This window comes from Vombatus ursinus, unplaced genomic scaffold (genome assembly GCF_900497805.2).
Source record: "Vombatus ursinus unplaced genomic scaffold, bare-nosed wombat genome assembly UNPS02014818.1, whole genome shotgun sequence".
In the NCBI taxonomy this organism is placed as follows: domain Eukaryota; kingdom Metazoa; phylum Chordata; class Mammalia; order Diprotodontia; family Vombatidae; genus Vombatus; species Vombatus ursinus.
This window is the reverse complement of record NW_020954596.1, coordinates 4,078,221-4,090,570: the sequence shown is the minus strand read 5'-3', so window position 1 is coordinate 4,090,570 and position 12,350 is coordinate 4,078,221. Positions and strand designations below refer to the sequence as shown.

Here is a 12,350-nt window from a genome sequence, read left to right as displayed (position 1 = left end):
AACTCAGAGCCTCCTGACTCTAGGGCTGCTGCTCTATCCACTGTGCCACCTAGCTGCCCCCTAGGATTAAACCTAAACACCTTTGACCTCCAGCACTCTTTAGAACCTGACCCATTCCTATCTTTCAGGTTTTCTTCATGCTGACACTCTTTGTGGTACGGCCACTTTGTCCTCCTTGCTATTTCATAGGTATGACGTGCCCAGCTCCCTGCATTAGCTTTGGCTGGTCCCCATTTTTGGAATGCTGTCTCTCCTCACTGTTGCCTGTCAGAATCCCTGACTTTCCTGAACTCTAGGAAGTCTTTCCTCATCCTCCAGGAGCTAGTACCTCTCGTTTGAGATTACCTTCCATCTGCTTTGCATATATCTTATATGTACCTGGTTATTTTCATAATTGCCTCCTTGTTTGTCATATGATCTCCATGGGGGCAAGGATTTTTTTTTTTTGTATTTCCATTTTTGTATTTCCATTGCTTAGTATAGTACCTGGTAAATAAGAAGTGCTTAATAAATACTTGTTGACTGACCAGCTTGAGCAGAGGGTCTGTGTTGCACAGTGGTAGATAAATGCCTCCATTTCTTCTTCTCTCTTTCTTTTCTTATAATCTTATAAACTAAACTTAAATTCTTTTCTCTCCTCCCATGTTGGTTGAAGAATTTGGACCTTATCCTGAGTTGTTATAGTGAGATAAGTCTGGCTGTAGTACACAGTGTGCAGGATGGTTTATGGAGGTGAGAAACTTGGGGGGCAGCAAGTTGTTCAGTCAGTTAATCATCAGCTGTGTTCCAGGCACTGTGCTAAATGCTGGAGATAACTAAAGAAAGGCAAAAGATAGTCCCTGCCTTAAAGGGGCTCATAGTCTATTGAGGCAGATAACACTCAAACCACTGTACAAACAAGCTATATAGGATAAATTGGAAATAGTTAAGGTTCTAGAATTACAAGTGATTGGGAAAGGCTTCTTGTAGAAGGTAGGATTTTAGTCAGGACTCGAAGGAAGTCGGGGAAACCAGGAGGTGGAGATGAGGAGGGAGAGCATTCCAAGCCGGGGGAATACGTAGGGAAAATGCTCGGGGTGGGGTGATGGAGCGTCTTGCTGGAGAAGCAGTCAGGAGGCCAGTGTCACTGGATTTCAGACTATGTTGTAGGGAAGTGTAATGTATGAGAAGACTGGAAAGTTATGTGGGGGTATTGCAGGTTATGAAGGGTTTTGAATGCCAAACAGTATTTTATATTTGATGCTGGAGGTGATAGAGAAACTCTATGGGACAGTGTGGATGTTATATGGTCAGATTTGCCCTTTAAGAAGATTACTTTGTCAGCTGACTGGAAGGTGAACTGGAGTGGGGAAAGTCTCCAGGCAGGCAGATCCACCAGCTATTACATTTGCCTAGGTGTGAGGTGATGAGAGCCTGCACCAGAGTGGCGACAGTGTCAGAGGAGTGAGGGAGGTCAATAGGATGTTATGAAGGTAAAATACACAAGTATTGGCAGCAGATTGGATATGGGGAGTGAGAGAGAGTAGGAAGTTAAGGTTCACAACTTAGGTGTGAACCTGGATGACAGGGAAGATAGTGGTATCCTTAATAGTAATAGGGAAATTTATAAGGTAGGAAGGATTTTTTGGGGAAAATAATGAATTCAGTTTTGGATATGTTCAAGATATCCATGAGACATCTAGTTTGAGATGTCTCATAAGCAGTTGGAGATTCAAATCTGAAGGTTGGGAGAGAGGTTAGGGTTGGAAAAGCAAAATCTGAGGATCATTAGCATAGACATGATTAGATAACTTGAGGGCTGTAGTAGTAATCCAGACATGTTGTACATTGTGGTCTTGTGGTGACATTATGAATGGAGAGGAAGGAATAAATCCAATAGACATTTTTATGGAAGAAAAGAATTACTGGATGAGAGATTTGATGAAGGGATTGAAGAAAAGGAAAATTAAAGATAATACCAGATTTTAAAGTTTGGGTTACTAAAGCAATGAAGTTTTTGGGTGAAAATTTCCTAGAATTTCTTTATATTAAATATTGCACACAATGAATTGATTATTTTTTCCATATACTTTGATGATCTGTGATTTTGCCAATATAGGCACTCCTGATGATACAGATAATGATCTGTGATTTTGTCAATATAGGCACTCCTGAAGATACAGATAATGACCATACCATACTAAGGTATGGACCTTAGTAGATTGTCTTTGGGAGTTCTTGTTGCTATAAAACTTAATATTCTGTGGTTAACTTGGTGATTAGTCTCTCCAAACTTACCTAGTTTGGTCTTTGAATGGTTGGTTATGTGGTTCAGTACTAGGGAAAAGAAGGGAGGAAGAGGGAGAAGAAAAGAAGAGGAAGGAGAAGGAAAGGAGATGGGTGAATAAAAGGGAGATGGGAGAGGGAGAGAGACAGAAGGGAGGAAAAGGGAAAGCAAAGAGAGGAAAGAGTGTGTGTGTGTGTGTGTGTGTGTGTGTGTGTGTAGTTTATTTTAGAGAGGGCCTGTGATTTCATTGGTGTAAAGAACTCTTGATGAGAAAACTCACTCTACTAATGCATATCCTGTACTTGATTTGCAACTTGTAGTCACAGAATTGTCTGAAGCACCTAGCAGTTAAGGGACTTACTCAGGGTCAGCCCATTATATGTTAGAGGTGTTCCTTGAACCCAGATTTTGCTGATTCTGAGGCCAGTTCTCTATCTATTGTCTAAGTACGTTTGATTACATTTGATTACATAATAATGCGCAATATTAATTCTGCTTTCAGGCTACTTAAATAAACATTTTCTTGTTTTTACCCTTACGGTTGTAATTTTTTGGGTCTCTTCACTCTTCACCTGCTTTAGTTGACTCAGATTCTCCCTAACCAGAAGGATACCAGGGAGGAAGGAGATTTTTATTCTAAACTAAACTTTCAGAAGTATTAGTCAGGATACCAAATGGCCTGGATTACTTAATTTGCATAACTTTTCTTTGGTTTTGCTGTGCATGTCTGTGGCTTATTTGTGGGGCAGATATTGGAACCAAAAAGTTGTATATTGGGGTCTAGTTAGCTTCTCCTAATTTAGCATGTAGTCTCTGGATATGACCTTAATTTAGAGTCAGTTTTTGGGCAAGTGACTGCTGTATTTCCCTTTACACTCTTAATTCCTGTTTCCTATTTATTGTGACTTTACTCTGTCTACTTATATACTTAGTATAATAACTAGTGGGGCTCTTGGAGGGGGGAAGGGAACCATAACAAAATACAATTTCAACACAAAAAACAATTCAGAACTTTTAGCTAATACGGTCATGACAATGTATTCTCTGTGTTCCTTTCAGCTTTGTTTATTCATTGCTATATTGTGTGAACATTTTTTTTCTAGAATTTGAATTGGAAGGAAATTTAGAGGCTATGTAGTCTAGGAATACCCCCAATATTAGCAGGCGTTGTGATACAGTGGAAAGACCATTGGTACTGGAGTCAGAAGACGAGTTCAAATTTCAGCTCTAATACTACCTGAATGATCTTGGGGCAAATCACTTAACCTCCCTGAGTTTCATTTTCTTTATCTTTAAAAATGAGATGATTGCATTAGATGGCCTTTATCATCCTGTCATCCATAACCAAAAAATTGGCCATCTGGTCTTTGTTTGAAGACTTCAAGTTAGGATCAGCCCCCTGCTATTCCATCAGCCCATACTACTTTTGGTTAACTAATTGTTAGGAACATTTTTTCCTGTGTTTTGATGAAATTTGGTTCTGTGCAGCTTTTTTCCACTACTAATATTCTGCTCTCTGGAGCCGAATAGGATGTCTTATCCTTCTTCCACATGAATCAGATCTTTATGATATTTTTCCAGCCTAATTATCCCAATTTCCTTCAGCTAATCATTATGTGGCATGGTCTGCAGTGCCCCTTATCATCTTAGTTGTTGACTCTTTCTGGATACTGTCCAGCTTGTGAGTGTTTTTCCGAAAAATGTGGTACCTAGGATGGAGCGTGATACTCTAGATGTGTTCTGACTGGGGCAGAATATAACTCCTTCATCTCTTATACTGTACTTTTACTAAAAACAACAACAAACCAAGTTGGCATTATATAATTATTATTTTATTTTGGGGGAGTTATGTTAAACTGTTGATACATACTGAAGTTATGATCCACTCCACCCTCCAGATCTTTTTTTTTTTAGACGAACTGTTGTCTGACTAGAATTTTCCTATGTTGTATTTTTAAAATTGATTTTTTTGGGGGGGGGAGGGTTAGGCAATTGGGATTAAGTGACTTGCCCAGGGTCACACAACTAGTAAGTGTCAAGTGTTTGGTCTGAGGCTGGAGTTGACCCCAGGTCCTCCTGACTTCAGGGCTGGTTCTCTATCCGCTGTGCCACCTAGCTGCCCTCTTTAAATTGATTTTTGAACTACATTTATTTTCAGTTAAGTTTTATTTTATTAGCTTTGGCCTGACAAGATGAATTCCACTGTCCTAGCCTGTTGAAAAAGTGTTTTGATCTAACTCTGTTATCCAGTGCCTTTCCCAGCTTTGTGTCATCTACAGGTTTCATAAGGATGCCACTTACGCTTTTATTCAAGTCATTGCTAAAAATATTATAAAATACAGGGCCAGTCACCAATTCCTGGGGCACTATTATAGTGACCTCTTTCCAAGATGACATCTTAGTATCTTTCATTGTTAGTGAGAAGTCTTAAAAGATTCTTATGTGTTTTTAAATAAGTCTTTTTTGTGATATATGAAGGAGTCTTTCTTTGTAATTTTGAAATTTAATAAAGACCTTAGATACTTATTTGGATTTCCATGTGCAAGAGCACTGTAAATTTTTCCTAATTTTGGAGTTCTATTTTGACTGCTTTGGATTTTTTTTTCATTTTAGCTTCAAATATGAGTTAGCTTTTTCTCTTAGATACCATCTAGAATTCTAAGTAAGATAAATTTTGAAATCATTCCTCATTCTCCTGGACCTCTCTGTAGCTTTTATAACTGTTGACCATATCTGCCTCCTGAACACTCCTACCTTAGCTTCTCTGACATTGCTGTGTTCTAGTCTTCCTTTTAGCTAACTCTTCCTTCTCAGTCTCATTTTCTGGATCATTACCAATTTTCTGAACATCAAGTATGGATGTCCTCCAAGGCACTTTTCTGGTCCTGTTTCAGTTTTATTCCCATGTATGCATATAAAGCACTGATCTCTTTTGAATTCTAGTCCTAAATCACCAACTGCCTCTTGCACATCATCTTTCAAACTCATGTCCCAGATGCAGCTTATTATTTTGCCATCTAAACCCACTCTTCTTACAAACTCCCCTTTTCCTGTTGAGGATGTGATCTTCTTTTAATTTGTCCAGTTTTGCAACTTAGATGTCATGCTTGACCCTTTAATCTCCCCCATATCTACTTGGTTGTCATATCTTATTGATTCTAACTCCACAAATGTCTCTTAGATCTAACCCCTTGACTCTTGTAAGTTATAACTTTTAACTATTACTATGCTATAAAGAAATGCTTATGTTTTTTCTGTACTAGGATTCTACATGTGAAATTCTAATTCAGATTCCAGAGGGAAAAGGGAATAAAGTTCTATCAAAGTGCTAATAAGAGGGAAAGGCTTTTTTTTAATAGTATAATTTCATATTGCTTTCCAGAATGGTTTGACCAATTCACACTTCCACCAACACCTCCTATCTTTTAGCCCCTCCAACATAGGCTGTTTCCATCTTTTGTCATCTTTTTCATTTTTTTGCTGTGAGGTGAAATCTTAGGGCTGTTTTGATTTTGTTTTGGAATAGTCTTTGATGTGGTTATTAAGAGTTAATAGTTAACTTTAAAGTTAACTTTCTCATCACTTTCTCAGCTTCTAATTCTCTCTCCTTTCCAATCTGTCCTCCAAACAGCTACTGAAATTAACATTCCTTAGTAACATATGACCATGGACATTTCCTTGATTAAAAGCCTCCAGTGGTTCCCTCTTACCTCTAGAATTAAAATACAAATATCTCATTCAGCTTGGTTTTTAGAGACCTTAATGTAGGGTCGCTTACTACAAGAATTGGAATGAGGCCCCATCAGTTTGAGGAATTAAAAAGCAGATGATCAGTTTTTTCAATATATTTCATTTTCTTCGTTTGGTGCCAAATGTCTCCCTTCCCCTTCATTTGGTGTCTAATGAGTGATTACATGGTACAAGGAGGGAGAGGGGGAAAGGAAATACATGCATAAGACCAAGGGGAACATTATAGGATATTCTTTACAGATGAGACTGGAACTCTATAAGCCTCTAAATCTGTGTCTAGATTAGGGTGGTTTAGCAGCTATAAAAATAGCCTCTCAGTTTTCCCCTTTTTGCATAGGAAAAGCTTTTTCTCTCACATGTTAGAGATGCACCTTCCTTTTCAGGGATTCTGGATGGTGCTTGGTGCTTGATAGGAAAGTGTTACTTGCTGTCTCTGCTTTCAATTTTATGTCTTGGGATCTTTGAACTCAGTAAATTGATTGAGGGGGATGAGAGTATCAAACTGGAATGTACCTGATTTATTCAAGAATAGCTAACAAAAGGCATATTGAGAGTCTTACTAGTATGCCATATGCTGCAGGAGCATCTGGGCCCAATTGTATACTTTATGACACTATTATGGAATGGGAGTGGGGGGTGGGAGGGAGAGGGATGGACCTTCTTGGCTATTTTAAGAAGTGAAAGCAAAAAGTAAGAGACTTAAAGAATACATGCCAATTATCTGGCAAGAGCCTGGAGAATGGCCTTGGTTTACTGTCTCCAAAGAGGGCTCAAAGACCTTATAGAAGTGCTTATGTTTTTTTCTGTCCTAAGATTCTAAATGTGAAATGCTAACTCAGATTCCAGAGGGAAGAGGGAATAAACTTCCAGTAGTCAAAATCCTAACAAGAGGGAAAGGATTTTTTTTAAAAATTGCTTTCTAGAATGGTTGGGACAATTCACATTTCTGCCAACACCTCTCATTTTTTGGTAGCTCCTCCAACATGGATTGTTTCTGTTTTTTGTTATCTTTTTCATTTTGTTGGGTGTTAGCTGAAACCACAGAACTGTTTTGATTTTGTTTTTTGATTGATTTGGAAGTCCTTGATATGGTTGTTAATAGTTTGCAGTTCTTTTTATAACTTGCTCATGTTGTTTGACTACTTGTTCATTGGAGGAATATCTCTAGGCATTTATACATTTATGTTAATTATTGTTTATCAATCTCTTATCAGAGATATTTGATACAAAGATTTTCCTTGATACAAAGAAGTTTTCCTTCTCATCCTAGTTGCATTGATTTTGTTTGTGCAAAACATTTCAATTTCATGTAATCAGAATCATCTATTTTCTTTTGTAATCACTATTTCATCTTGTTTGATCAAGAACTACACCACTAATCATATCTATGAAAGCTATGTAATCATATTATATTCTAATTTTTAAAATGATGTGACCTTTAATCTTCAGGTCGTATATCCATTACAGATTATTGTATATAGTGTAAAATGTTGGTCTAAACCTAATCTCTACCAAACTGTTCCTTATTCTATCTTATCTAGTCTGTTCTACTGGTTTACATTTCTTTCTTTTTTAAACCATTGCTGGAGGAGGCACAAAAATAAAAATAGTACCTGTATTGTAGGGGTTTACTTTGTAGTAAGGGTAATAAGATTCATACAGCTAAATATAATACAGTTCAGAACACGATGTGTGCCTGACAGGTACAAAGTGCTCTGATAAATTCAGGAGAAGCATTGCTTCCACTTGATGAATCAAGGAAAGGCTTCATAGAGGAGGTGTTATTTTGGCTAGGCCTTGAAGGACAATTTATCTGGTTAGGTACAGTGTAGAGTATGAGTGGGAGTGGTGGGAGATAAAGTCACTTATTCAATAAATATTTATTAAGCACATACAAGGTGCCAAGCAGTGAAGAGTTGGATTATAAGGAAAGTTGAGAACTGCAGAATTGATGCTTTTGAACTGTGGTTCTGGAGAAGACTTTTGAGAGTCCTTTGGAGAACAAGGAGATCAAATCAACCAATATTTACGGAAATTAATTCAGACTATTCACAAGAAGGTCAAATACTAAAGCTAAAGCCTAGCTACTTTGGCCACATAATAAGAAGACAGGACTCCTTGAAAAAGACCTTGACGTTGGGAAAGATTGATGGCAAAAGGAAAAGGGAATGGCAGAGGATGAGATAGATAAATAATGTTATGGAAATAACAAACATGAGGTTGGACAGACTTTGGGAGATAGTGGAGGACAAAAAGGCTTGGCGTGCTGTGGTTCATGAGGTCAAAAGAGTCAGACACAACTGAACAACTGAACAACAACAACAACAACACTAGGTGCCAGACGCTGAATATAATGGATATATAGCTATATACAGGAGAAGTAGGAAATCATTAAGAGAGGGAAGACGCTAGAATTAAAAGGAGGTTGGGAAAGACTTCCTGTAAAAGATGAGATTTTAGTTGGAACTTGAAGAGAGGGAGAACATTCCAGCCATTGAGGACAGCCAGAGAAAATACCTGGAGTTGTGAAATGGGTTTTTGTTCATTAAGTAGTAAAGAGGCCAGTGTCACTGGACTGAATAGTATGTGGTGAGGAATAAAGTGTAAGAAGACTGGAAAGGTGTAGGTGGGAGTGGAGCAGGTTTAAAGGGTTAGAATGTGAAAAGCATTTAACACCAAACGAAGGATTTTATATTTGATCTTGGAGAAGATAAGAAGCCAGCAGAGTAGAGGAATAGAGCTAGTTATTGAGTAGAGGTTATTAATATGGCTGGATGTACACTTAGGGAAGATCACTAGAAAGGTATACGTGAGATTTCTTTTGTAGTTCTTTGAGTTTTGTATGATAGGAAATATATTAATGGACCCTTTGCTACATCTCCATAACAAAGGAAAATTTTTCTCTTTCTTATTACTTATTGTGTTGCTAAAAGTATAAAAAGATGCGTTATGTTATTGATATATGAGATTCTTGCAAACCTTAACATTTTCCTATATTTTTCTTTTCTTTACATTTATAATTTATAGGCTGAGTGGATTATCAGGTTTTGTAACCGATGGACCTGGAAATTACAAATACAAAACAAAATGTACATGGCTCATTGAAGGAGAGTGAGTAACAATTGTTTTGTTTTTTTGTGATAAACTTCAACTTTAGATTCAATAATTTCTTTTCTGCCAAAGACATATCTGAGTAAAATGCTACTGATTGATTGCTTGTATCTGTTTACTGTAGATAGAGTTGTGTTGTAGACTTCTCTGGCCATAACTTCAATTAAAAATAGATTTTAAAAGGTTTGCTTTGGACCACTGAGTTTTTTTCCCCCCCAAAATTCCTAATAGGATGACAAAAAAGCCATTGAATTGGTTTATAATGTGAATTTTTAAAAATTAATAACCAAAGTGTTGATTTAATTTTAAGAATGACTAGTCTTTAATATAATCTGATATTTTTTGCTAATGTCCATTACATTTTCATGAACTGCTGAAGAGGATATATTTTTATTAAGGCTTAGAACACATTATAGGAAAGATTTTATTTGTCTAAATGCAATTTTGATCTCAGATAAAAGTTTCAGAAGAAATTTTGATCACTAGCTAAACACCAGTGAAATGATGAGAATTCTGATATGAATATATGATGTATGTGTATACACACATGCATACATATATGTATATATGCATACACATATGTATATATTAATATATTTTTCAATTTGGGGAGAGAAATTGAATTAATTTTATTTTAGAAAGTGAAGTTGAAAAAGGCATTATAATTTTTAAGAATGGTACTTTCAATTTGTAGAGCCTATAAATGCTGTTTATTTAATGTTTGCTTATGTCGAAGCATCCTTTTGTGTTTGCTACATTGGGGAATATAGAATTGCCAAGTATTAAAAAGAGAATTATCATCTATGGCATATTATAAAGCACTGTTTTCTAAAATGAAATAGACTCTAAAGGAAAAGAATAAAAGAGAAGACAGATTTGAGCTTTTCTTTTTTAAAAAAGTTTAAAATACAACTCTATCTAGATTAAATGTTAATTGCTTTATGGTATTTTCTTCTCCTTTGTAAATTTTCTCTTACCATCCAATGAATTAAGAAGGATGTGAAAGTTAAAGATTAAATACTAATGTTGTCTATATGGTTGTTTAACAAGCTGTTTAAATGTTCTTAAAGTTTTATAAAATATCATTTTTCCAATTTAAAGCAGTAAATGAATTTATCTCTAACAATGGTTAATTTCAATACAGTTGTATTTTGATTCATTTATTTGAATTCTGCCCCATAAATTTGTTCCTAAGTGGACAAATTTCTAAAAATGACAGCAAAACAGAAAATAGAGTGCAAGAAAGATAGGCCTTACTAGAAGGATCACATACTAGAAGGATAAGCCTCATTGTTAAGTATTTTTTCTGGCTGGAAGGCAGTGAAATGAAGATGACAGAAATTAGGTCTTGGTGCTCCTGGAATTTCAGTAGAGTCGTGAATAGAATTAATATAATGACTAAGAAGTGAGTAAGTGGAGAAGAAGTGAAGGTAATGAGTATAGAAGATTCATTCTAGACGTTGAGCTGTAAAAGAGGAGTGAAATATTCATTGAAACGCATCAGGAACCAAAGAGGCCATCTGCTGCAATCTGTACTTGAACAAGAGTCCGCCTGATAAATTCACACGCCTTTGCTTGAAGTCCTCTCGTGAAGGGAGAGCTCCCCATCTCCTGAGGTAGCCTATTTATGCTTTTGGATGCCTCTGATTGTTAGAGATGTTTCATACATCAAGCCTAAATCTGCTTTCTCTGCAACTTCCTCCCCAGCTCCTAGTTCTTGTTCCATGGCCAAGCAAAACAAATCTAATCTCTCTTGCAAATGACAGCCTTTTGGATACTTAAAAATAACTATCATTTCCCCTCAAGTCTTTCTACTTCAGGCTAAATATCCCCAGTTTTCAGTCAGTCTTCATATATCATTGTCTCCAGTGTTCTCAATATCCTGGGTATTCTGCTGCTTATCAATGTCCTTCCTAAAATGAAGTGCCCAGAAAATAGATCTTATGATGCATTATCATTGAGCTTTATGTTATTCTTTCTGTTCATTGCTGATGCTCTTAATGTCAGTACAGTAAAGCTTTGAAGACCTGAAACTATTGGATAGTTTACTCAGCCAGGTTTCAGGTTGTGCCATTCATAACTTTACCTTTGTCTTCTTGTAAAAGCCTTGAGGCCTGCCTCTTGTAATGGGCTTCAAGTCATCATGAGTTTCAGATGCACATTTTCTGAATGCAGCTTTGCTGGTGTGAGTATGTGCCAGGTGCTGGACTAGGCAGTGGGGATGAAAATACACAAATGAGACCTTCCTGGCCCACAGGGAGTTTATATTTTACTTAGACCAAAGGGAGAGGAACATGATACATTCATGGAAAAGTAAGTAGAAAATATATAAAAAATAAATCAGAGTAACTTTTGGAGAGATCTTTGAGCTCTAATGGATGTGGAGGTAATGGGAGATAACAGCACAGGGGTGCAGGGTTGCCATGACAACTTGTGCAGAGGCACTGAGGTAGAAGATAAAATATACTCTGCAACCAGCAGCAAGAAGGCATGTGCATGAAGAAGAGTAATCTGTAATCAAACTGGAAAAATACTCTAGGGCCAGATTGTAGATGGCTTTAAATGCTTTTTTGAAAAAAAGGGTATTTGTGTTTTACCTCAGTTGCAAAGAGGAGCCATGGAACAGTGTGTCAGACTCAGATATAAAACATGGTCACCTGTACATAAGGATCCCTGTGGACTTAGAAACCCACAGATTAACATTGTTTGTATTTTATTGTATTTTTAATTTATTTTGCTAAATATTTCCCAATTACATTTTAATCTGGTTTCAGCTGCATGCTCTCAGGAATGCTATGGATGCATGCAGCCCTCATCAGTGTATTTGATGCTTCTACCATGGAAGCTTCTTGAACAGAAGAGGAGAGTGACTTGGTCAGGCCTGTACTTTAGATCACTTTTGCATCTGGATGGAAGCTGGATTGGGAGAAGGGGAGATTGGATTCAGGGAGACTAAGTAAGAGGCTCCTGCAATAATCCAGGCAAGGGAGTAATGGAAGGGCCTGATCTAGGGTGGTTGTATGAATAGAGAGAAGGGGACTGACAACAGAGATATTGATGAGGGAGAATCAGCAAACCTTGGTAACTAATTGAATTATGGGGGTGAGGATAAGTGAGTGAAGAATTGAGAGACCTAGATTGCAAACCTGGGTGACTACAAGAATAGTGAAGTTCTTGACAGAAATAGAGAAAAAGTTAACTGAATAGGTGAGGTCAGGAGAAG

General features: G+C 37.0%; 1 protein-coding gene across 1 annotated transcript in view; it reads left to right on the top strand.

Annotated features, from left to right (window-relative positions):
* ATRN (attractin) overlaps window positions 1-12,350 on the top strand; it is a 236,299-nt gene that overhangs the window by 16,496 nt on the left and 207,453 nt on the right. Inside the window, exon 2 of the mRNA XM_027836676.1 lies at window positions 9,044-9,127. Within this exon, the coding sequence (XP_027692477.1) occupies window positions 9,044-9,127 (84 nt within the window). The remainder of the gene's footprint in view (window positions 1-9,043; window positions 9,128-12,350) is intronic.